This window comes from Urocampus carinirostris, chromosome 11 (genome assembly GCF_059441175.1).
Source record: "Urocampus carinirostris isolate Australia breed hairy pipefish chromosome 11, RoL_Ucar_1.0, whole genome shotgun sequence".
Classification (NCBI taxonomy): domain Eukaryota; kingdom Metazoa; phylum Chordata; class Actinopteri; order Syngnathiformes; family Syngnathidae; genus Urocampus; species Urocampus carinirostris.
In genome coordinates, this window is record NC_142359.1 from 7,109,569 (window position 1) to 7,137,486 (window position 27,918).

General features: G+C 38.3%; 1 protein-coding gene across 3 annotated transcripts in view; it reads left to right on the forward strand.

Annotated features, from left to right (window-relative positions):
- chchd3a (coiled-coil-helix-coiled-coil-helix domain containing 3a) overlaps positions 1-27,918 on the forward strand; it is a 60,323-nt gene that overhangs the window by 22,050 nt on the left and 10,355 nt on the right. For 2 of the 3 annotated variants that reach the window (XM_088348402.1, XM_088348401.1), the window contains exons 6-8: positions 9,101-9,115; positions 9,844-9,927; positions 14,467-14,537. In XM_088348402.1, coding sequence (XP_088204528.1) covers positions 9,101-9,115; positions 9,844-9,927; positions 14,467-14,537 — 170 coding nt within the window. The remainder of the gene's footprint in view (positions 1-9,100; positions 9,116-9,843; positions 9,928-14,466; positions 14,538-27,918) is intronic. The other variant, XM_088348403.1, reaches the window with a different exon arrangement.

The window sequence follows — 27,918 nt, forward strand, 5'->3', positions numbered from 1 at the left end:
TCGTGGTGCGCGTTATACACCTCCACACCTTTTCTTAACTTTTCAAGCCCTAAACCATTTTCGTGTCTGTGTAGAATGGCAAGACAGTCTTGGATCCTCCCCATTTATCAGAGATTGAAAAAACATTATGAATATCATAATTTAATGAATTTCACACTGTTTTGCCCCCCAAAAAACCCTGCCTTGTAACTGTGTCTTCATTTGACATCTCCTAAATCATTTAATGAAAAATTGTGCAACGTGGAAATGTCGGACACTACCAAAATTAGCTGTCCAGTGTTGTTATTTGATGGGTAGCTCGCCAATGAAACCTCAGCTTATTGGTGCTAAAGGCCCGACGGCAAAAGTTAACCATTTTCAACTTTGTAGTGTCGGCGTTAGGAATTGACCCAAGATCTGCCATTTTTGAACTCCCTTTTTATTACAGTGTTGTGTTACCAGAGCTAGAGTGGTGAATGTTTTCTGGGTTTTTCTGCCACCACCAGTCACTTGCTTTTATCCCTCGCAAGCTGACTCTTTCCATCCAGCAAGTCCAGCTCCTTGTAATTGAAACTTCACGGGAGTGTGGACAGGGTTGCGACTTGTCAGTCAATCCTGGCAGCTTCCCGGGATTCTGTTGTCCCGGAGAGTTCAGTGTCAGAGTTCACATGTTCTGCCACCCGTGCGCATACGTTAATTGGCACATACACAAATAACCTCAAAGGGTAAAAAGGTCAGACTGGTAAGCAATGCTTCAATATCATGAATAATACTATAGCTGTATGTCAGCATGGATAATTATGGCATCCTGTTCTTTATAGTTCAGTTTTACTTAAGTCACAGACCCTCCATCTCGCTCTACATTGCTCAAACATGGCATGTGAATAATCCATCACTGGTCACACACACAGTTTCTAACCTTAAGGCAGAATTTTCAATCAAACCCTGAGTTATCAATCTTTTCTCGCTCCAAACATCATCGTGTTCTACCTGTGCTTGTTTGAAATGTCTTAACCCTTAAATTTTCAAAATAATGTTATATCCTATTCCAGACACATTTTAGTATGAGTCCTGTAGAAGTCTGTTAAGAGTCAAATGTCTGGGTGATCCCTTTACAGGTAGTGACAAGGCAAGCCGATGAAGAAATAGACACCTCGAAAGAGAACACAAAATTTAGGTAATGATTCACAAAACTGTTCTGAAAACAACTTTAATTCAGTGAACCATCCAATAATTAAACTTTGAGCAAACATCATGGATGAATAAAGTACAAAATACAACAAAACCTCCACAAACACGCATTCTGGTGAAAAACAAGCTGAATTTAACAAAAAGTAGGATAGAAGTGACCTTGACTCTGTTGAGGGCGGCTTGATGGACAGATGCTGGCGTGGGCTGCAAGTCCAAAGCCCGGCTTCATCAAAACTCAAGGGCCACCTGCTGCACTTTTCAATAAATATGCATGAAAATACTGCAAATTTGTCCACTGCTTCCTGATTTACTACACACGGCTCCAAACATATGGAGGAGGTATTCTCATGCTGCGGGAGTTCATGTACAAGACGGGCACCACACATATGTGCTGCAAACAATCCTGTCATTTCCTTGCATTTTTGTCCTTAGTTCTGTCTGCCTGTCAACGTTATCCCCCTTCCAACCTTGCAAAGGTTGTCCTCTTTTCAACATTCACTCAGCTCCCCCAGGAGTTGTCACTGTTTTCTAAAGCAAAATAGACGTCCCGCCACTTTAAGGTCGTCCATTGTGTCCTTGACCATGTCTCTGTTTTGGAATTTTTTGTGGGTGACTAGGCACTGCAATTCTTTCTGGATACTTGTGCCAGTTTGTTGTGTTTTTATCCTCCTAATATGTACGTTGAGGTTCAAACATTAAACAAACTTAAAAACAGACTTGTCTGTTTGTGATAGGGCTTTTTTTTTTTAAACACCCAGTCAACCAAACTGCAATTCTAACACATTAATATTTCTGTTGAAAATTGGACCCTCTTACTTGGTAATGAGAGTTAGCCATTCGTATCCCATCAGTGCACGTGAGAGAAGACTGATGAGGATGGAACTTTAGAGGTTGTGCTCTCCTGGGCTTGCAACATAGGCAAAGCCTCCAACTTCAAGCCGATCCATCAATCAGTTTTCGTGGCAGACGGCTGATCTGCCAATTAATCAATCCGTGGGTCCAGCAGAGGTTTTCATTGTTCCCCAGCAGAGCTGATGCAAGTGCAGCAGCACAGTCTGGTTCTTCAACAAAAGCCGGGGGCTTGAAGTGTCAGGGAGGAGAAAGAAAATTGATTTTTCATGTTTCTACCAGGATTTTAAGCTTTGAGCACTCGCAACCCATTTATTTTCACCATAGGATCATTTCCCCAGATGCCCTCTCTGGTTTCCTGAAAATATCTTTAGAGGAAGCAACCCAAGTTATCTGTAATATAATAATTCATATCGTAAATTATCCTGTTCATTATGTCCCAAAATTAAAAGGAGAATAAATTGATTGACCCGCGACCCTACTGAGGGTAAGCAGTGCAGATAAATGGATGGATGGATAAATAGACATGTTGCTAATCACTTAGTTTTATGCATGTTTATGCATTTTCATATTTTAAGATTAGATACGTTTCAAAGTAGCACAACTTCACCCCCTCTCATTAATGGTTAGTGCTTGTATTTACAATATTTAGGCCGTTTCCTGGCCACATGTTTGGATTATTTACACACAAGTTCTGAGGGTGGAGCCTTTTTTAGTTGACTTCTGGCTGTGGGCTTTCCAATCATAGGCAGAGAGACAGGCGATTTACACATGCATTCATGCCTAGAAACAATTTGGCCTCGATCTGCCATGTAGGTTTTTGGAATGCGCGAGGAGACCTGAGTGTTAGGAGACCTTTTTGGCTTGAAGATAGGTCAAGTCATGTTTATTTGTATAGGCCTTTATCGCAAGGAGTCTCAAAGGGCTGCACAGAATACAGATTATTGCAAACTACAGACTATTATTACACCATCCCATGCTCTAAAACCTACATGAGGGAAATGAAACCTTGAGAAGGGGCCGCACACCAGGTAATCCCATCAGTTTCCATTGCTTTGCTACGCAGATGACACTCAACTATATCTTCCGATAGGGGAATCTGCCCCACTAAACTGGAAATTTGGAGGCCTGCCTCACTGAGATAAAAAGATGGATGTCACTCAACTTCTTGCGCCTCAACCCTGAATAGACCGAAATCTTAATTGCTGGTCTATCTAAATGCTGTGCCTCAGTCAAAAGTTTAGGTGTCACATTTGACCCCAATCTGTCCTTCCAGACACACGTCAAGAATATTACTAGAACAGCTTTTTTCCATCTTCGCAACATTGCTAAAATTCGTATGATGCGGAGATTACAGTTCATGCGTTTTTTACCTCCCATCTTGATTACTGTTATGTATTACTCTTCGATCTCCCGAAGTAGAGAACATGCCAACTTCAGACAGGAAGGCCACTAGTTTAACATGTGACCTCTGATATGTAAGGCAGACATGCAAACGGGTGAGCCAAAATGGCAGATGTAAACAAGAAAAAAAACTGCCTCATTTATTGATCTACACTTTACGGATACGGTCATTAATAGCATGTTTGAGCAAAATATAAAGCTAAAATAGTATGAATTACGACTTGAAGTGTTGTACTTTGTCACTGATGAGGAGACCACTATGACACATTTATTATAACTCGTCAAACCTTGCAGCCTGTGTTTGCAACTACCCTTCCTTAATTGTTGTATTTCCCTACTCTTAGCTTAATGTCCGATTTGTTTAGTTCAATGGCTCTAAATGCTTCTAAATGTCTTCAAACTTTCACGTCATAGGCACCAGGTTTGTTGTCCTAAGTTCTAAGAAATTATTTTGAACTCGTTTTTGGGATCAAAAATGTCGAATGCCAACTGATTCTTGAATTCCATCTTATCATATTCTACAGCTTTTCACTCCTGACTCCTACTGTGTGTGCTGCACTGCGTCATTCTTTGAAATGGTTTCCTTTATGTGTCTTTTTATGCCTGTCATTGGTGCCTACAGGGGAAATAATGGCTTGTAATCCCCTTTAATATGAATCTTGTACTATCCTCTCCCTGAACTATTCATTCCTTTTCCATCAAACACTGAAATCTCCAATGCCTTCTTCAACTCAATCATGCCAATTAAAGCAGAAGCATGGCCATTTCTTTCTGCACTTTGACCCCCCCTGGCCCTCCTATGCTTGTTAAAGCACATCGGAAACTCCTGGGCTTCGGCTTTGGTATAACTTTGTCTCAACGCTCTGTGATGAATGGGAGCCGCCCTGACCTCACCATTCAGCAGCACATGCATGGATGCTGAGAGGGAGCATTGATTGTGATGTTACTCCTGACAGGGCTGATTTGGACAACGAGAGGGAGGAGGCTAATGGGTCAAAATACACCAAGGTTATGGATGAGGTGTTGTTGGTTAATGCGATAAGATCTGATTTGTGCCCTATCGATCTTGACACCCTGTAGGATTGTTCAGTTCGAGTTGGAGCGTAGTTCAACTTTCAGTCATGCAATCGTAGTGTAGCCCTGACTGCTTCATCACTGGTGTGTGAAATGAAGATTGCTTTCAAAATTGCCCTTGAAGAACGTCTTGGATTGCTTTTGGTGACACACGAACTACAGTTATAGTCACTGCTGATTCAAGTCCACACTGGTTTTCATTTGGTCTTATTCTTTTGAGTTGATGATTTTATAATTGTTGGGAAAGAATAGGATCAAAACCAGACGAGGTAACAGCATAGGTCTGACATGGCCAAATATTTCTGTGTTCATCATTCTGCCATCCTCCAGCTCACTTTCTCTCTTGGTTCACTGCTCAAACTGCGGCACTTGTCTTATTAAAAAACACAATTGTCCTTAATTATTCAATGACTAGCTAATTGATATTCACAAAGGCATTCACCTTGTCTAAGTGATATATTTAATCTGAGGTCACAGTTTCATTGCCTTCTCACTGCCGTTGTGCTTGTATAGTTTAGAACAGGGGTCTCCAACGTGGTGCCCGCGAGCGCCAGGTTCTGGAAATAGCTCACCAGTGATGGTTCATTGCGGTCTTCTAGTAAATTTGGATTTCTCCCTGAAATTAAAAATGTTTAAGTGGTTGACTTAATTTATAATAATTACAACATAGTAATAACATAGTAACATTATCGTTATTTTATAAATGTATATCACAATAATAACCAATTGCCTCCAATCTGTAACAAAAAGTAGTTCTCTGCTTCAAAAAGGTTAGTAACCCCTCCTCTTTAAAAGACCGCATGTGAAGGCAACAAGTTCAGGGTAGTAAACACTTTTCCTCTTTGTGCTGATATTCTTTATGAGTTTAAATACTGCAAGCTTGTACATCTGTAAGTGCCTCCTGCATAAAAATGGCTTTGCGGAAGTGATTTGCTTCCTCCTCTCACAACCTTTCATCCAAATTGTATTTATGGTTGTTGTGACTTGCTTAGTCTAGGCTCAAAGTGACCTAAAACAAGTGCTTTGCTGTTCCTGATGAATTACAATTTATTGCTCTGATATTGTTGCCCTGAAATTCACTTAACTTTCTGCATGTCTCATCTTTTCTTTTTTGGGGTTTTTCCTGTCGCAAACCTTCACTTCTCCCTGTCCTCAAAGAAAAGCCTTCTCTTCATTATAGGAACAAAAGGTGTATGGGCAGTGGTGCGCTCTGTGCTATTGTTTGGCCTTTAGCATGATGAGATTATCTTTTAACGTCTACTGAAAGCGGGCGATCACTCGGAAGTAATCCTGACATAGTGTGCACATCGGTGTCTGAATGTGTCGTCAAGGAAGGCGGGCCTTGATGTCCGCCAGCAGATTTAGTGGGCATGCACAAGAAAAACCCCAGGGTGCTCATTTTCTATCACAACCGCTCCTCCTTTAATGGCACCTTAAGTCTTGCCTTCAGCACACATTTATCTCCGCCAGCCCGCCCGGCCTCTGTGGGTACAGCTGCTCCTGCTGCTGTTTGAATCTCTGTGTGTGTATGTGTTTCGGATCAATGTCTGAGGTTTGTTCTGTTGTGGGGCCGCCATCTGAGTGCATCTTTTGTCTGCAAATCCTTACTTCAACTTGTATGTGACTGGTCACAACCTGCCCCATTTTACAGGTCCTTTGTAAACCATGTTTTCAAATGACATTTCCACATGGCAGAAAACTTCAGTCCATTAAAGCATGCAAATTTCTCAAGTTGTTTAGGCATCTTGGCCTATCTTCTATAGCATGTTTACACTGTTTGTTTCTTCCCATTTAATCTATCTAATATGTGGGAACTGGACATGGTAAATAAGGTTTTGAGACCTGTAGATATTTTAGCCAGACCTGTGCATTGGTCATCCGCCAAGGGCATAGAAGGCTGCCTGGCTTTATCCCTATTTATTAATGCATCACTTTCCCAGACGAGACTGATGTTGTCATACATTCTATTATCAGAAAGCTAGAAGCTGCAGCAGCTGTGTTAACTTTCACAATACAATGTCCAATCATTTTGAACAAAAGCCTTTGCATAAATATAGCTCAACAAAGTGGAATCAGATTCAAATTGAGCTTTTCTTGCCCTCGTCGCAAGACAGAGCAATGAAGGTAATAGTGTCAACACATACACGAAACTTGAGCTAAACGGGGTCCCTTTATTTAGAAGCAGACCGAGGTAATCATCCGATGTGTTGCACAGGGCCTCAATATTCTCGATAAGTGAAAAACACTATGATTGCTATGAAAGACGTTTAAAAGATACCGGTGTCTTGTCACACCATGACATAAAATGAGTAAGCCTGCCATCGCCTGTCAGGGTGGCCAGACAGTTCTGTCAACCAGCAGGCATTCAGTTAAGTCAGAGTTTATTTTATTTTATGTATCAACTTGGAAAGCTTGTTTCCATGCGCAAAATAAATCATGTTCACTAGATACATCACTGTTTCAAATAGGGCTGCAACAGCGAATCAATAAGATCGATTAAAATCTATTATTAAAAGCGTTGGCAACTTATTAGCTCATCGATTTATCGTGTTCCACCATTTATGAGCCACTAAGCACGTTAATCAATGCAAATAAATTAATCGGATCTTGTTGTAAAGTTGTAGTTCTTTGTGGTCCATAAGGTCGTTTCTTTAAAAGCCAAGTCATATTTATTTGTATAGCCCTTAATAACAAGAAGTCTCTAAGGGCTTTACAGTCAATACAGACATTATAAACATAAAAAATAGGTAATAACAGAGTTTTTAAAAATTCCTCAAGCTCAAAATATCCCTAAATATTATCTAATAAGTTTAAACGTTCTACCTCCAAAAAACTCAAGTTAAATATTGTTGCAGAGCGCCCACTATATCATTTTTCTACGAACTACATAATTAAATACTCTTCAATATTTTGCAAAGACGTTTTTAATATTTTGAATTTCTTTTCGTATGTGGCTATTTCAAGCAGTGATAGGGGGCGCTCATACGCGATGTGGGCATATGCGAGTACATACGGTACTTAGTAATTTTTGTTTTGCTGTATTATTATTATTATTTTTTTTAAGGGTGAACAAATTCTACTATCTTTGTTTTGAATGGCACAATCCTTTCCCAAGAGTAATTTGAAAAGTGGACATTGTTTCTTGATTTGGGTCGCAGCTTGTCTTTAGGGTGGAATGGTGGGTCTTCATGTCAGACTTGTTGAGAACTAGTGCTTTAAAGTATCTTTATTTTTTTTTTAAATCATTATTTGTTATCTTTGTTTATTGTTAAGTTAAACACTTAAACATTTTTTTTGTATTGTGTTATATTATAAAATATTCTGTTGGGTTATGCACTATTTTTCTATCCGTCCAAAATGTATTTATATTTGAATATAGTAGAAAATAAGAAATCTCTTTTTTTTAAAAATCCAATTCATCGATTAATCGAAAGAATAATCAACCGACTCATCGATTATTCAAAAGCTTGAAATATACACACAACATACTTACATGACTATACGTAATTTTCGCATTTAAGTTTCCGCAGTCAATAGGTTTTATTTGTATTACTTACCACAATAAATAAAGCACAGTCATTTTTACCCTCTCAAAGTTGTATGCTTCCTGCATGTGTCGTCAAGTATTTACTCTTGGTGGAGAGTACTTCCGAGTGGTTATTGCCAATTGCAAGACATTGCCTGTATACATACACACTACGTTTTTGGCGTAGGGACAGAAAGCAACATGATTATGTTGTGGAAAATTATCTTAACCAAGTAAGGCTCATTAAGTGATTGACTTGGCGTTAGTGTGACTAAGTCATTCCTGTACTACAAAGTCCACATTTCTTTGCAAAATTTCATAAAGAGGAAGAATAATCGATCACAAAAAAATAGGAATAGAACATGTGCACAGTACAAATATTGCCCTTTTTTGCAGTTTACACGACCATAAAACAAAATGCAGCCATTATTTTGATATTTATTGCCTTCATGTAAACTTAACTCAATGTACTGCAATATTTAGCTCCAATATAATTCATTCTTATCCTCCTTAAAGAAACTAATCAAGCACACTTTAGGTCGGCTATTTTGTGACCTGTTTAGCTTGAAATCTGTACTTTAACTTTGCAAACAAATCTTAAACAAGTAAATTGTGTCGCCTGAAGTCAGTTTTCCAGTCAGATCACACTTCAGCCTTTCAGTGACATCATCAGAGCCATAACGCATGCAGCTCCATCCGCAAGTGAAAGGAGTATTTGAACACAGATGCTTATCAGTGCTCGGTGAAATTGGATGGGCTAATGCATTTTTTTTTCATTAGGTGTACTTCTGTCATTATCTCAGTCTCCTTCAAACAAAAGTGCTGGCTTCAAGGCCTCATTTGCATTGGTGTTATCCCGCTGAACAGTCCTCTGTGGTGTGTAGATATATATGACATTAATGCATGCATATTAGGAAGGATATAGCTGATATAAAGTAAAGCATTTGTAAGTTATGAGGGAAAGGTCTATAATGGAGATTTTAAACAGTAAACCTCTCACTACTGATTAAGTTCATAGTTAAAAAAACGCCTAAATCTAATATTCCTCCCTTGACTGTTTTTTTGCTTGCTAATCAGGAGATTGGACTTTGGGTAAGTCTTTAACAATTTCCTATTAATTGTTTTTCAAGGTCGGTCCTTTGCACATCAATGGGATACAGATTTCAACTGAGGCCTTGAAGATCAGTGCCGTACTTTCTGATATGCTTCAGTGTACCTTGATCAGTCTTTGAAAACGAAACCTTTTTCTCAGAATACCACCTTTTCTTTTTTATCTGTTCGGGTGTTAATTGAAACTCATAATGCCAATGTTTTTGGAGTGCCAATGAAACCAGAAGTGAATTGAAGGTCTAAAATAACGTCACCTACCATTCATTCAGTCAAACTACTTTCCATATTCTGTTTGAAAATGTCAGCCTCGAAACCTTCCAATATTTTTGACGAAAGCGTCACTTCAAAGTCAAATTGGTAACCTTCATGTAATTATATTTTTAGCTCATGTAGTGTGAGGTTTTTTGGACTCTTTTATATTACCTTACTTTCATAAGGTAGAGAAGGTCATCATGGTAAATGTATGTGAGTAATGACAAATTTTATCCTTTTGGGATTACAATGCGCTTGTTTGGCATTAAAATAAAATTGAAATAGTTTATATATTTTTTAATTTGGTATGTGGAATATGTTACTATGAAAAGGATCAACAGAATCAAAATTCTTCCAAAGTATATACCGTTACGCTTCAGTCTCAATCACCTTTATTTACCTGAAAATGAGTCTGTTTTAGCAATACATGACAGATGACAGCTTTTTTGTTTGTGCAGGCAAAGCAGCTGGAGGCGAAAGAGGCTGACCTTAATAAGCAAGATGCATTCTACAAGGAACAGGTGGCCCGGTTAGAAGAAAGGGTGAGTACTGCAACGTCAACTTTATACTGAAAATGACTGCACTGGGATGCAGAGATTGCCTTCATTGCATCAACAGAGCACTCAAACTTTATGTTGGACTTGTGTTTCCCAGGTTTATTCATTAACGTTACTCAGAATAGGATAAATCTGCAACCTACCATGCACTCAGTTGAAATCGGTAAAGGTGAAGCAAAAAATAACATTCTCCACATTTAACTATAAATATATTTGCAACCTTACATGGTCTTGATTTTGTCTCAGAGACCAGAAGTAAAATTTGACTCTTCATTTCCCTTTCACTTTTTCCTTCTGTGCTAAAACGGACATTACAATGTTCTTAACTATATCCTTTGCAAATCAGGCATCAGGTTCTATCACGCTGTAAATGATGTGTGGTTAACACTTTTATTTACATCCACTCGTGCTGCTTTCAAAAAAATTAAAAAGTAAACCTGAAAATAAAATAAAGATTATATGTTGCATGTTGAAATATAAATTTTGTTTTAATTGCATTTTAGCATTGTTTTGGGGAGATTTTAGAATACATACTGGTTATCTGCAATTTTCTTTTCAATACAAATGTACAATTATTGAATTACGGATTGCACACTGCAGTTGGTAGGATAGAATGTGAAGATGCTGGTTGAGAATCAGCAACCTTTTCTGTACCACAGAGCGGTTTATTTTCAGACTATTTTCTCGTGGCCTGGGCCATTAATAATTGGTAATAATAACCACAACAATAATAGTGATAATCAAAAATCCACGGTATAATAGACCACCAGGGATCTTGATGACAAAGGTAAAGGCATTAGATTATATCTCATTATTACACTTTTTTACTCATGGTACCACATTGTACAACATTGTTTTGGCTAAGGTCTTTACCCATTTCATCTACAATCCTAATGGCCTAGTGAAAATTCAGTGCTCTCACCACCGTGCTTCAGGTTCGAGTACTGTTTCATGCAATGCTGAGCAAATAAGGTCAGCAATATTTGTCGGCTGATCATCACTCAATAACAGTTATATACTAACGTAAATCCAAAACTCTGCCCAGTGGTTACTGACCACCTATCTATAGGAAGAGATATTTCGATTCAAAGAGACCATTTATTCGCCATCTTGTCCTCAGATCAATAACGTGCAGATTAAAGTGTCAAAAGATCACCTTCACACGCCAAAGTAAATCCATTAATGTGAAACAATCAGGCCTGGAGGGAAAGAAAATGAAACTCTCTCAAGGAAAATGTTTTTGTCTGATCTGCCCACTGCGCCACTCAAAAGTCCAGATTTGCTTCGAAGCGGTAGTTTTTCGAGCAAGAATGCAGCAGATGGGATTTTGAAACTTCTTCACAGTATCTACTTTCGCCATTCTTTGCCCTGCGTCTTTTTACCTCAGGCTGCTCCCAACATATTTCACTCTGGCAAAAAAGTAGCAGAGGAACAAAGAGAAACAGAGAGAGAATATAAGCCTGATATATATTGCACGTCTGTTCCAATCCAACATGGCCATTCATCAGAGAGGCTCCCAGTGACAGGCCATCAGCGTGCTCGCAGGCAGCTCAGCCTGATGCCTCTGCTGCTGCTTCTCATTGAGCCCAGAGCAGATCAAATAGCCTCTGAAAACAATATCTATATACGTATTGCGTCTTCACTCAATACCTGCCCGCTGTAAAACAATCCCATATTTAACAATCAACCGGCCTGTGTTTTCTTTCTTTTCCAGCATATCTATCTTCCTCTAGTATTCCTATCATCAGCATTTTCCTTCCACCACACAATAATTTTATCTTTTTCCACCAAGTATTTTTCAATATGTCTAATCTAGCTTTTATTTTCACCCGGTGTATTGATAAAATTGGATTTATTTTTGCCCTCCTACGGAGGACGGCGTCAGTGACATTAGTCACTACTGAAAGGAAAAGTGTTTGAGGATAAATGATCTTCATATCTTGCAGGTGGTATTATCCTTGTGGACCTCATCTTCAAATTCCTCTTACTAAACAGAACTACAGAAATACACCTTTGTGTAAGGTGTGGTACCTGCTTAGCTGCAGATAAGCACCAAGAAGAAGCAATTGGCAACCTTGTTTTTTTTTTCTGCTCATTCAGTAAAAACAATATTCTTTAGCTTAATTGGACAGAATGTGCGTGTGTTTGAGTGTTGTTATGCTGTTTCAATCTTTTCCGTATAACCCCAATGCATTAACGGTAATGACTCAATTTGTCTAATGGCACGCTTTCCATTGCTGCTAAGCCAACATTTTTACATAATCCAGAGTTGATAGGACTTAAATTGTTTGCAGCATATACAAATATGCCGGCATCATTTATTTGAAAATGTACTTTTCAATCAATTAGTTTTTAGATAGCACTAACTGCTGTTCAATAATGTTAACATTGAACATTGGTTTATCTGATGTCTTTAAGTTTGGGTAAGACTTGGTGCCTAATTTTCTTAACATAATTCTTTCTTTGTGATCTAAAATGAGAACAGTGCCACTTAAGTGACGAGTAAGATGCAGAATCGCTTAGGGCATACATTTGACTTTTCTAACTTTGTGTATCAGCGTTGAGCCACAGTCACCAATGCCCAGCAGTAGCATGTGTCTGATGTGCACGTGATGGCGCATACATTATTCGATTATTAAATGTGCCAATCACTGTCGCCAGGGGCTTTGTCTTCCTTAAAGGATTAGTGAACTGATTAGTGCTAACCCTGCCATTTGAGCAGGTATTGCTACGTTATATTTATCATTCTGGTCCTCACCCTATGAAATGGTTCAACTTCAGCACTCTTGCGAATACTCTTTCCTTTCCAGTGAAAGGGGTAGCTCTGCAAAAATCAGCTTTTTATCTGAAAAAAAGATACCTCTAAATCCCTTTCCCCTCGCTCTTGACAGTTTCTTTGTATTAATAAAAAGTACTTGGTTCAAGGTCAAGAGGGCACGGATACAGCATGAGCTTTACAAGTTTGTTCTTTCAAACTTTTAGTTTTTATCCAACAAATCCAATACTAGAGACTGGTACATGACCTGTGAAACAGCAGCATATTTGCTGGTTTTTCTATTATTTGACCGAGTGGTATTTCATGGCCTTAAGAGCGCAACTCAAGGTATTAAGTTGATTGAACAAAATGCAAACATTAATCAATTTATTATGAAGTTTTGACTGATTATTTAACAAGCGGACATCCATTTCACTTAATGAAAAGCAATAGCCCAGTTCTAATCATAAGCACTCACAGAGGTTATTTGAAATACAATTTACATATCGATGTCACAAAAAGTGCGGCATTATTTAGAATTATTAGGTACAAGTGTCTCTTTTGTGTCGGACCATTTTTCATAATTGTCATGTCCAATGTCGAGTCAGCTCTACAGCACGACTATTGATGTTTTTTTTAGCAGTGCAGCTCATTTCTATTAATTTTTTTTTTTTTTCTAAATGATGATGAATGTCTTTCCTTGAAGGTTGAGTTTGCACGGCTATAAGTCATCCATTCTTCCGTTCATCCGGATGTTGATCACAAACTACCCTGTATTTGCCGTAAAGCTCAGCAGATCAAAAAACTCATTCTTGATTATGTTCTGTAAAACATGTCGTTCTCTGTCCACTCCATCAAGGGCTCCCTTGCATTTTACAGCCTCTTCACTACGCCATCATAAATGTACACAAAAGCCAGGCAGGGCGAGGAAAGCAGACCTTCTTTGAGCAGTATAAATGTTGTCGCACTGAAGTTATAGAGTATATTTGCAGAAGTAATTCAGATGGAGTGGCCATTTGACAACTTCATTTACCCTGGACCTTGTGTGGGAGGGTCGGATGGAATGGCTGGGATGATTTTGATTGTGTCTGTACATTGTTGACTCCCAAACCCTTTGGCTTTCTGATACAACTGCTTGTCGGTGCTCCATGTGGTAGTAGGCCAATTCTCTCAGTCATGTTTTTTTACCAAATTTGACAGTAGTACTACTATCTATCTATCTACCCTGGTCATGTCCCTCAAGAGGGATGACCGACAGCATGACAAGCACATACACAAAAACAAAAAAAGATAAAAAAGGGAAATGTAGCAAAAAAAAAAAAACGCACACCAAAGATTTTGGACTATGACCAACCCAAATGCCCAAACACCCAAATAAGTGAAGCACCTCGGCGCCCAAGTTGGTCATGCTTTCGTCCCTCCAGGTGAAACGGGAGACAAGAAAGTGCCATGTCACTCGGGTCAGGGTGACACAACACACTCTTCTGTTCAACAGCTGGGCCCGACAGCTTTCACTGGTTTACCCCTGCAGCATCATACGGGTGCCTTGCCCATCCCTTAGAATGCGTCCAAACATCCCACTATCCTTTTACAACACCTCTCCACTCATTCCTATCACCAACAAAAGCTCTAGCTTCCACTAGATTTAGACCTCTCTCCTGTACTAGTACAACTGCTTCTCTGAAATTGTTCCATTTTTTTTTCCGTTTTTAAAAAGTTGTTTTGTGTAATGCAATATGGAGACTAAACTTGTTTGTATTTGTTTACAGAGTTCTCAATTCTACAAGGTCACCAAAGAAAACTACAATAAAGGTGCCGATGAAGTGAATGCCAAATTCAAGTAAGTCACAACTAACTTATTCTATGCTGTGTTAAGTTAAGCTAAGCAAAAAGGACACATTTAGCATAATTGTATGTCTGATATTACGTTATCATTTCACATTTGAACCCAAGGCTTTTAATCAGGGCAGCCTTACTAAATCCCATTATCTCATGTTGATGGTCTAGCTGTGAGTGATAAGCCTGAGTGTATGTTGATGGCAGCTGACAGGGCATTTATTGTGCTTGTTTGTAGGGGCTGCTCATGAGGGTGCTATGACCCTCCCCTGAAAGTGTGATAATTTTAAACCGATTGAGTTCAAACAAATTAGTTGTAGATCCTCAAAGTATGCTGGTTCCTATCGTCCATCCATTCATTTTTCCAACCCTCATGGGGTGTTTCTGAAGCAGATAAGGCCAGAATACTCTCCCCATCTACTTAATCCAGCTCTTTTTGGTGATCCAGCGTTGTTAGAAACAAGAAACCACCTGAGAGATGGCCTCTAAATGTGTCGAGGCTCTTCAGCAGATCAAGCCAAGAAGTACCTTTTTAGTTGTGGCCTTGGGTAATGGGTGAAATGTCAATCCAAGGTTTTACCTTTGGGTTCCTTTATCATCTTGCTGGGACTATGTCACACCAATGGGTAGTTGTTTTCTTTCTTTCGTATGTAGAGAAAATCGAACACGCAATGAAATAAATCCTCTGGCATGCAACATAAAAAATATGCAAATCATTAATCTTTTGATGACAAATGAACAGTCTAGGGGTTCAGAACTTCATTATACAGCTGTCAATGAATCGTAAATCATTTGTTGTGTTGGCAGAGTTAATGGTTGGAAAATATTAGGGGGAATGCCTTGGTATCAGGATAGTACCCTACACCAATTATGACAGGACTTAATGAGGGCACCTACCAACTGACGATCGTCAGTTTTTTTATGATCATAATTCGAATGAAAGGGCAGCAAACAACGGAAACTTCACCGTTAACAGTTTTAATTTACAACTGGCAATGTGGACCGAAGACACTGGTTGTGGAAAGATTGTAGAGGCTATCTGACATGCATGTGAACTGAATTAAGAATATCAGCAAGTTTGATAGTATGTAGACAAATTTGTGTATCATGGCCAATATCTCGGGAGGTTAAAACAACTATCGTGTAGGTGGTCATGTGTGGCGATGCACCCAACATACTCATGTAACCCAAGTACTTGAAGAATCTTTTTTCATCTTTGTTCCATCAATCTTCTAAATAAGAGGCCATTAGACTCCATAGTAATGTAGGGAAAGTGGATGAGGAGGCTGTGAGCGATAGGGCCAAATTGGGCCCTCGCCCTCAGGAGGCAGAGTTTATTACGTTAGCCTGTCATTAGCCAGTGCTAACACCAGGATCATTGTCTCCCTAAGAAATGCTGGAAACTGATTAGCGTGGCCCACAAGGCTGTTGCGCAAGACTTGTGCAGTCTAGAACTGAGACTTCTCAAATCACATTAAAGCAAAAAGGGGGGCGAGTGGGGTTGGGTTTGGGGGATATCACTCATTGGAACAAAATTAGTGCCAAATGACAGCACCAACTGTGAGCAACCATCAACCCAACTATTAGTTCAATACATTAATAAGTGATGGTTATTAATACAGTGTCAAGTCAAAGGTTTGATGAATGTTAATCAACAGGAAACCTCACAGGTTAACCGCATGCTATACACCCAAGTTCAGACATATTTTCATGATACAATGTCTTAGCCATGATGGTCCACCATAATTTACTCCATACATGTATCTTGGACAATAGCATGGCTATCAACTTTGGTATCCCTTTGTCAAAAAGGTATAGAAGCTGCTCAATTCAATATTGACAGCTAAACAAAAAAAAACATTCTTGAACGAAATATATTTTATGGATAAAAATGAAAATGCTGTCCAGGAAATGCAATTATTGTGCCAATAATCAATTCATAATAGCCCTTCTTTTGAATTGTGCCAAAGTTGTTAAGGTTTTCCTCCCAAAAGTATCTAACAAGAAACTATAGAGGCACATTATGGTGGTTTTCCTCATTGATTTTGAAAAATAAATGAAATTGTGATAGGTGGAGCCTCATGAGAAGCAAGGGAATGTGTATATCTATGTATATGTGCTTCCACATTTGTATATTTAGAATTGCTCTGCAGATGTTCTGTACTCTATTCCCGCCAGAGTTTGATGGAGCGCTCCCAGGTGAAATGATATGAGCATCACTCTCGCCTCATTACATCCTCTGTTTCTCAATATGGCAGTTGGAAAAAAATGTTTTTACAAACTTGGCCCATAAACATAATTAAGGCTTCCCATAAGTACTATAAGTGTTTTTTTGTTTGGATTTGGTATACATTCATTCTGGTCATATGATAAAGCCATTTCTTGTTCTGCAAATTATTCGTAGTTTATTATTACAAATTTATACGAGAATGTGTATGTATATATATATATATATATATATATATATATATATATGATGAGATAGAGAGACATTTACTGCTAGTTATTCATTCTTTTATGCTCATGCTTTATCTCCCTGTCCAGCATTTAATGTTTGACCTTTCTCTCGTGGGACATATAGAACAGTGTACATAAGGCACACAAATTAGACTTAGTGTCTAGACCTAGCTATGTAATAAAGTTACCTATATGAGATTATGTAAAAAACAAAAGAAAACCAAGTCCTAAGCTTACCTTCAGGGCTAACCTTTCACAGGGCCTTCTTCCTTACTTTAACACAACTTCCTGCAGAATAGACAAGGAGAATGAATAGTAACAGAAGTGTTTTGTCAGCCTCTGCCACACACCTCTAAGGCGTCTTTCCTTCATGTATGCATTTGCGGGTAGAACAACTGCATTGTTAGGTCTTTGTGTTTGCCACTGATTAAGTTCGTGCCCAACATTACTATGTTGCCCGTGGAGAATAGAGCTCATTTTCGTCTTTCACTTCAGTGCCACTCATCTCTTCCCTTTAGGCTACAAAAGTTACTTCGTCTATGTTTATTTAATGTTTCATTTAAAAAGATCTTTTCTCAACCTTCAATTTTCTTTTTTTAATTTAATCCTTTTGCCAATAACAGTAGCCACTGTCCTCGCTTTATCGCAAGGTGAATATAAAGCGACTTTAGCGGCTGCAGGGGAATACTAATGGCTCATTGTAGAAGTTTTATAAAACGTACCCGTAGTTTTACTGTTGTTTCTTACCGCTAGAATTATTGAATTGATAGTTTTTTCCTATAGGACTTTGTGAAACCCTGAGTCTAGTTGGGTCAGGGGGCAAAAGAAAATGTTGTTCATTTTCAATAAAAAGGCATAGATTTGGTGCATTTTAGAGCAAAAGCAAGACGCTAGATCTATGATGAATGTGTGTTCTTGTAAACTATTGAATCATAAATGCACTAGTTATGAAAGGCAATGACACAGCAATCAAGTCTCACAGACAAAGCATGGTAAATGAGACAACTGAAAAAAAAATCACCTTGTTATCTAATTAGACTAGAGCTTAACTAGTGTTATTCCGAAGCCAATGCTGTACTTTTTTTAGGTATCTCATCAGTGAGTAAACAGACCAAATCAGCACTATGAGTTATAACTTTAATTAAATACTATTCTCATATTTAGTGATTTAGTAAATTTCATAATGAAATATCAGTACAGCTGTTTTTGTGATTGCGACCATTCAGGATGCCGGTTCTTTTTCGATAGTTTACAGGTTATTGTAACGCACAACTTATAAGGTGCATTTAGGGGGCGTGTCCATCAAAGTGTTTTCCTGCAGATTTTTCTAATTGCTTGTAATGGCAACACCCTGCTTTTACGCCCTGTTGAAAATGCCGTCACTGTGATGAGTCGTTGGCAAGTTTTTTTTCCGCGGAACACTTGGGCTAAAACTTTCTGGTCACAGAGTCGAAAAATGCTCATGATGCTCCTCGATATCAGAATTTTACCCAGCCGTCTGATCGCAGTGCAGACACGGCGGGACAAACACTGCATCAGTCAGTGAGAGTACAAACTTTAGCACGGGAAAGGGGCTGGCTGACCAAGATCCTTTTTCGACTGACAGAGATACGTAGCACAAATATAAAACATAACGTTTCAATCATTCACATGAGAAATCTAAAATTGATTTTGATTATCTTCACATTTATATTTATTTAAAAAAATATTATATTTTATTAATAATACAAGTTTATGAGACTCTCGCCAGACAGATATAACCCTTGTAGCCCACCAGAATCTGCCTATGTATGGGAAACACTGAATGATTTTTTAAAGTTCCCAACAATTATGTCAATTTAGTTACCTGTCCTTTCAAGATACTTAATGAAAAGAACAGCTGACATCATTTAACCAACATAGGCCTGCTAGTCCCAGTTTTGCCACTGTACATTTTGCTTGGTTGTGTTCTTCTATAGACATAGGTAGACATACAAAATCAGATGCCCAATATGCTTAAATGAGCCTAAAAGTAGCCTGCTGAAATGTTAATAACATGTTTGAGCCTTGAGGTATTTCATTTCTTCGGCAAAGCACCCATCAGTTTAAATGACAAATAGCCACGCCTCAGACATGAGCAAAGCAATTAGCTGTTGATTATGAAGTAAAAAAAACTTCCACTTGGTGATTTAATTAGTCAAGATGACAGGAGTTAATTTGGAGTCGTGAAGTAGTCTTCGGCTGTCGCTCGGTGGCAATCTCGCTGTCAGGTGAAGTCCAAGCCCAATTTTGTCTCTATGGCAATCGAGGAGATGGTAGTCGGCGGAGGCGCCAGAAGTCAATAACTGCTTTTAAAACTCTGGTCTGCCGAAAGCACGGACGTTTCATTCATCTACACTCCTCACACCTATTGCCTTTTTGATGCCTTTCTTTTCATCTGTTCATCCAGTCTGATGGAGTCTCTGCGGGGGGTCACTTAGGTGCAGTAAAAGAAAAAAATAGTGTATCATTTTTTCTGTCAAACTGAATCATTTATATTTATTTTCCACGCGCAGTAATGACACTTGCCTTAACTGGAGAGAACATGAGAGCTATTTAGGGGCGACCGGTACGCTCCCCTTAACCCTGTTGTTAACCCCTGAGTGGACCCAAATGATGATAAACGTGCTTATTAGGGGCTCAATCTGGCAGTGAGTCAAAATGATCTATACTGTCCAACAGGTCAGTTTGGTGCTTTATTGATCTCTCAAGGGTCAGGAAACCATTTTTACTCAATGAGCTATGAAAGCAAAATATTTAGATCACCAACCCCTCTCTCCAGACAAAAACAAATCCGTCAATACATTTCATTTTACTACGTGGTGTTAGATTATTTACCAAAATCCACAAAATACTGATAATGCCAGAGCCTGTGTCCCATATCAACAAACAAACCAATTAAAATTTGTCTCCCAACCGCAGATACTTATGATCTTTGCGGCTTATTCTGATTGTCATTTTTGTTATGAATAATGGTTTCAAAACGAGGTGTGAGTTCTTCAGCGAAAATTTCACAAAACACTGCAAACAAGAAGGATATGGATATATTTACCTTTAGCTATGTAGCATGCTCAGTTGTTGGGAATTGAGTCTTCACCATATGTCCTCCAATTACGTTTTATAGATGCAAATCTTTGAGTTCTACAAATCTTAAATGTTCTCAAGCAAGTAATTTATTTTTCGTCATTGTTTCATAAGTTGTGCAAACAGCACTTGATATCATTGGCTAAAAAAGACATGAAAAAAATCCCAATGACATTACTTCCTACCAGCCTTAAAGGTAGAGAAGCGCAATAGTCAGGTCAAGTCATGTCTATTTGTGAAGCCCTTAATCACAAAGAATCTCAAAGGGCTGCACAGACCACAGAATATTGCAAACTACAGAGAATTTTTAAACCACCCCTGATATAAACCTACAATGATTGCAAGGAAAAACTCAAAAACCTCAACATGACGAAAATAAAGAAACCTTGAGAAGGGACTGCACATGAGGTAATCCTCCTTCCAGGATGACCAGGCTGCAATGGATGTTGCAATAACAAATAATACACAGATATTGTCAACATATAGCGCTCCTGGCGCTAGAAGTACAAACTTGAAGTTTCACTCCTGGCCCAAATTAGTTAAAATAATGAATTTTACCAGATGTACTCATGAAAAGAGCCGTTTCTGATGCAGAGGGAGCTGGGCGAGAAAGAGAAGAGTGCGCTATGTGTGCAGAGGGTTTCAATCCCTGCGCTACGCTAACGTGGAAGCTGTCTTTTTGTTGTCCCTGTGGCTCTTGTGTCTTCTGTAATCAGCGTATTTAAAAAAAAAAAACCTCTAAGTGTTATTACTTAAGATCACAGTAAAATTAACAGCAAGTAGTTAAGTCTCTTCAGGTAACAACTAGCCCGCCTGCTATCTCAAACTGGTGTAGAGATACTACAGTAGTACCGTATTTTACAGAACTCATTCAACAGACTCAATTAATTCAATGTTTGTTTCAAACAAATATTCATATTTATGGGTTTCAGCTTTGTTTGCTAAAAACAAAGTCAGAATAGTGCAAAAATCACATAGCTGCTGGCTTTCTATACATTTGCAAGGTTATCAGAGTCAATCACGAAGGCTTTAAGTCATGAATATTGATCGCAATATGTCCTCAGCTCCATGTCAATAAGTCGTGTAGCCCTGCAAGGACACGTGACTATTTTCCCTCTGTGAATGTGCTGACGTTGTGTAATGATGCCAGGGACACCTTGAAGAAGGAGACATTTTGAAGGCAAACGAGCAGGTAATCACTTGAAACTAATTACATGTTAAAAGAGACACATTTTTCTCTACTCCTCTTCTAGAGCTCTTTTGTGTTTCCTCGACATTTGGACACAATGTATTATTGTATTATTTCTCAAAGGGTAGTTTTCATTCAATCTTCCCCTTTTTCTAGGATACAATTTGTCCTTGTACCCATTTTTTGGGCTACTCCAACATTTCTCTGTGGCCTCTGCGGTCTCTGTGCATCATGATTTATTGCACAGTGCTAAGAATCTGTAATGTGGATATCTATTGTAAACCAATATCTGCCTCCTTCCCACTTTCTTTGGCTCCCTCTATCAGTGTATCACAGCAAGACTTATGGCCTATATGTGTGCATATATGTCAAGGCCTCTTCCTTATTGCAAGTAACGGCAGGTGAGCCTTTACGCTGTTTTACATTTATCTCTGTGTAAATGAAATCCGAACATTTATTTTGATGGCCTTTCAATGGAAACTGACTGCATTCAGTTTGACATCACCATTTCTGTCCCAAACCGTATGGAATTTTTGTAAATGCCCCATGAATGTCACAGGTTATAGTGCAGGAACACAAGTAAAAAGGTAAAACAATATAATTAGTTTGCCATTAATTTCAGTAGCATCATTTTTATTCAAATAGCAGATGGGTTACTTATGTGTACATTCTTAACTAAGTTATACAAAATATGATAGGATTCCTTAATATTATATTTCAGAAGATATGGAAATCCTAAATAATAGGCTTGTATAAAGATATGAGTTTCTTCTCCTGAAACACTGCTTCTGGACCTATTAATTACCTACATGCTTATTCTCAGATTCATTCTTACTTCAGAAATTTAAAAAACTTAAATATCTATTTTGTATTAACTCCTTAACATTCCAACGGCCCAGTGGGTTGTCAGACTGTTGAGAAGCAAATACGTGTCTGTACGAAGTCACCAGTCTTTGAAACAACACAATCAGTCTGAAACAAGATACCTGAAAACTGTAAAGCCGGGATAGTGCACCAATGACTTCCACAGGTAGTTAACTAATGAGATGATTCTCTCCAAACATGGACTTGGTACATCCAGGACTGTCCAGTGAAATATTCCAAAATATTCCCAAAAATGAATGATAACACCGAAAGATAAAAAAAAAAAATCAGTCTAATAAGATGTTTGCGTAGTTAGCCGTTCCTTGTTGCAATCCCTCTGTTTTGCCCCATATTTCCCATCTACAAATAAACAGACTCGTAAAATTATTTACAATACGGCCGTTCGCCTCTGACGTTTTGATTGACACCGCTCTCAACCAATTGCAGGCTTTTTTTCCACAATCCTCAGCCCACTTTAGCCTTAGGTGGCCTCTTGTGATGAAAGGGACATAACCTCGAAAAATTGGCCAAAGTAAAATACACAGTTGCACAGGTTTAAGTTCTTTTAACTGGTTTTCTTCAAATGGCCACTTTTGTAAACGGCTAGACTTCGCCATAAAAAAATGTGTAAAATACAATGTTTTGTTTTTTAGATTGTAATCAATTTTGACAAGGTACCAGGTATGGCTTTAAGCTATTGTCTCACCTGTTTTCCAGTTAAGGTACCCATGTTAGACTCATCTGCAGGCATTTAATTGCAAAAAATAAAAAATATCAGGCGACAATCAAAACTGTAGTGTTAATGGTAGTTGCACTTGCAGTGATTATTTCAGTTTGGGACAAAACTTCAATGTTATACATTTCAAAAGAGACGTAAAACCATTCACATTCTCCAAAGGATTCTAGAACTGCATTTAATTTACTTTGAGTATATCTTAGATTGGGATTTTACAGAAACGTTAAGGGGTAAAGTTATTTAAATTGTGATCCACCATATAACTATATATTGGAGGATGAAATAAAGAGAGAGTAGTTTGGCTCATTTCTATTTCAATTAAGGAGTCTTTATTCTCTTTGCCATCCAAATGAACAAATGTTAACTAAGACACCTGTGTCTGAATGGCAACTTTTTGAGTGATAATTCTGGTTTCTACCACTAAATGACTTTGGGATTGTATTAATTGGACACGTTTATAAATTATTGGGACATTTACATATTACCTTTGGCATTTCAGCTGCGCTTTACACATGTTTCTACGGTTTACTTGTATAAAGATTTCAAAAGATAAGCACACAAATGCCAGCCAATTTATAATTTTGATGATTCAAAATCTAAAAAAGGCCACCACTATTTAATGGAGCGTTAGACCCACCTGTACCTGTAAATTAGTTTTTGTGTTTTTTTTCCCCTTGTCTTCATGAAGATTTCAGATCAAGGGATGTTGCAATAGTGATCTGTGCAGCCCTTTGATACTTTTTGTTATTAAGGGCTATACAAATAAAGCTGACCCAACTTGATATTCAGAGTTTTCTTAATAAAGCAAATTCGTAATATAGTTTAGCTTTAGCTCAGTGACTTTGGGGTAGGTTCAACAACATTGGTACCCATTGCCTCCCTCCTCTATGCTCAGCAATAGGGGGTTGGAATTGGGGTGTTTGGTCACCTAATGACCCCCAATGACAAGGGTTGTGACACATCGGTTGCGTAGAACTGTCACTGCATTATTTACTGTGCACAGTCGTAAGACTGTGTATTGGAGCCAACCCATGGAAAAATGGGATTAGACGAGAAAGAAGAAGTATGTTCCTTCAGTATGACTAAAATGCTATACCAACTGGGTTAGGATTGTTCATTTTTGGGGGCTATACATGTTAAGGTAGATGCAGACAAGTTCATGAATCTTCTTAGAGATATGCAAATATTAGGACACCTTATACGAAACTGAGTCACGAAGAGCATTTGCAATATTGATATTCATTACAGATGAAATTGTATATTGTGTAGTGCTGCTCTTGTCACTAAGATAACACTAAACACATTTTCAGTTTACTGTAGAGTTAGCAAGAAAGAAAAACATGGAAAAGAAAAATCCTCTTTCTTTGTCTGTTTTGTCTCACAAGAGTCCATTACTGGTGATAAACACTGCGCTTTGTATCAGCAGGATGCACCTGGCATATTACCACTGATGCCTAAGAAAGCAATTAGCAGTCCATCTAGTCACAGTAGATGCCCATGGGCAGTATAATGGATGATTGCCAGGATCCATATGAGGAGGGTAGCAAAGATTTCAGTTATTTAATACACCCGAATGAAGAGTGTTAGCCTGTAGGGTTGTAACAAAAGGTGGGTTTCCATTACCCTTAGTTTTTTGCAAAATCCAAGTTCCACAAAAGCACACCGGTAATGGAAACGGTGTCAAATATGGCAAAACAATATTAAGGATCTGATGTAGTGGGTTTTGAGATGCATCTAAAAGAGTAATTTCTCTTCACAACTTCAATATGATGGAACATAGTCCACTGATGTATGTAAGTCACAATGAGATGTCATATTTTTTCGAATACGTTTTTGATCATGATTATAATCAGTGTCAGAAACTCATGACAAAAAGTTAGCGGACACAAGGGCAGACAACAATGAAAAGTTGCCTGCCCAGCCATAAAGGTGCGTGCCCCATTTTTCCCCAACTTAAAACACAATAAGACGACTAACTACGCAAAAAAACAACAACATTGTTGCAAGGTATTAAGGATTGATAATCAGAATATCTAACAGAACAACAGTTTAAAATTAAGTTAATTATAAATCTACTTCTAAAATTCATTGTCATGTATATGACATCGCTGTTTTCCATCTGCCATCAGTATGTACCTGTATTTACTCATCTTCATTTATGCAATGTTTGCTTTGCGTCGTCTGCTACAAGCCACGTGAACTCCTCTTTCCAGGATGCTTTTAATGTACGTTTATGTTTTGTAGCGTCATCAATTTTGTTAGCTTCTTTTGAATATTTCTTCTGGGGCTGAGGTTTTGGCTCAATTTCTAACCACTTATCCGTTTTTCTTGTGTTCTCTACTTTGGAAAATGATATGCAAATGCATTACCTTGTAACACTCCGGAAAATCCGGAAGCACGAAATTATTTGATGCAGGCTTCTGATTGGCTGCCACGTACGTCAATTGCCAAACGAACCAACATTTCCAAACCGAATTAAGATTTCGAAATCGGAATAAAGCAAACGTTTGATTTAAAAAAAATAAATAAAAAATCAAAATAGAAACGATTGGGTTTTTTTCCTGAGAAAGTTGTCGGCCACCCGGGCAGAGACGTTGTGTAAGTTGTACGCCCGACGTAAAAGATGCAGGCGTTATTTCAGACACTGTAATAATAAAACAATGTAGAATGTGACAATATAAAAATTAGAATAAACATATTTAATGATCAGCAACGTTCCCTCTAAGCTACACCCATGGGCAATCGCACGGTGCCAGCACAGACAACATAATACAAGAAACATACAAGCGCTGAGAGACTTTGGCACAGGAGATAGACAGGGGTAGAAACATTTTAGGTCGATGTACATCTGCCCCTCAAAATGATTGGCTGGACTTTTCAAAAATATTGCATTTTCTTTTAGGTTTTAGATCATTTTCTCCATTCTCTAACATTCATATCCTGTTCCGTGAATAACGCTAGTGTGATAATGAGATGAATCTAATGCCTTTTCACATCTCAGCTATATCTAAATTCCCATTGCATCCTGTTTTGCGATAGTGGTCAGCGACTTTTTTCGACTGATTAATCATTGCCCAAAAACCGTAATATACTATTGTAAACCTTGTGAAAACACGCTCCCAAACTTTAAGTTCTTTCTATGTTTAAAAAAGTGCTTTATACGCAAATAAATGTGGTATGCAGTTATCTCTTTGCCTAGCAAAAAACTTAAATAGGAATGCAGTTATTGTATCCAAGATTTTTTTAAAAAGATATTTAACAAGTAACCAATTAAACATTTACATTTATCAACAACAAGGATACCTAAAATGTACTAAATGCAAAATAATTTCACATTAAAGGACTGTAGTATCATCAGAATTAAATGTGTAACCTTGGTTGTCATTAATAGATTGTCATCATATTCTTTCCCTTTAACAGGTACACTCGTATTACACTATGTATGACCAGCAATGGCAAGGACATTTCCAAAACATTTTGGTGGCGTCCATTGCTCTCTGGCAAATGACCCATAGATTCTTTCAATAGCCAGCTATGCATCTACCGGAGATAATTTCTCACGCCCGGGGATGGTGCGATTCAAACATCAGATTGTGACAACGGGGGACCCCGTTTCAAGTCGCTGACAGGTCACAAAAAAACTTTCATGGACATTTTAGTGCGACCAGCAGAGTTTTCTGGGTACTGACTTGTAGAAAATGATGATGCCGCCGTTAGTGTAATAGCCCTCACGTGCCCACGTGTCATCATTATGGATCTTTATAGTGTGTGGGTAGCGTCAAACAAAAGCAGTTAAACGCGAGACAAGGCTTGCATTCTGGCACTGAGCACATTTTCCCCGCCAAAGTCGAGCGGAACGTGAGCCCTAGCATCTGGAAAGTACCGGCTTGCAATGCAACGCTAAAGCTTCAATGGGCCTTGGGGACCCACTGAGTGCACAGAGCGTGTGATGGGTCGCCTTCAAACAGACACTTAGCACTCAAGCTTTACAACACCTTTCTCGGAATGCTAAAAGACGGGGGTGGGGTGGGAAGGTTACGAAAAGGAAAACTGTTTTGGATCGGCTGGCACTATCAGAGAGCAATTACTGATTGGTACCCAGAGCATGTGTCAATATTTAGTTCTGCAGTGCATTATTTGGAACGTTTTTTGTATATACAAGAAGATAAACTGAACTTTAGAAAACATTATCACTCTTGTAATGCTCTGTCTAGGTTACCAACAATGTTGGGCGTAGTATTGAAAAATTGTTATCATTTTTTTTTAAAGTTACTAAGTTCAGGGTTCGTATGGTACTTGAAATCCTTAAAAATGCTTGAATTTCAAGGATTAAAACGTGATTTAATTTTGGATGCTTGTAAATGCTTTAAATTGTTGCTGTAGTTCTTAACAAGTCTGCTTAAAAATGACGCCGACCCTGCCCTCTGGTGGCTTGGCTTTGCCATCCATTTCCATAGTTAACAGCAATTGGTTTTGGTTTGTATGGCATTGTCATGTGTAGCTTCATCGCACCCGACGAGACAGGTGCATGCTACATCTAAACAGGCCATGATGAAATGTGTATTATTGCAAGGATTTCGTATAATCTATATTTATTATGGGGCATTCAAAAACTTATTTTAGCCTTTTCTAGTGGTAAATTGTAATGGAAATAACTGCAACTGTAAATGTATGGTGCGATTCACGTAAGATCTAAATATTTGATGTCTTGATAAATTCATACACAAAATTAAAAATCACATATGTAAATAACATATATAGTTGTGGATTTGCAAAATACATGATTCACACCAGATTTGTTCTTTTAATGGTACTGGATAAATTGGAGAATTTCTTTGAAAGTCATTAAAAGTGCTTGATGTGGTCATCAAAAATATGTACAAACCTTATTAATTTACCCTCCAGATTACTGGAACACAAAATGAAAGCGAAAGTTCCTATCTTGTTACAAATTACCGTAGATACTCTCTTGGAAGCCGACCCCCTAAAACTGCTTTAAAATAGCAACATAGTTACAAAAAAAAGCAAGAAGAAAGC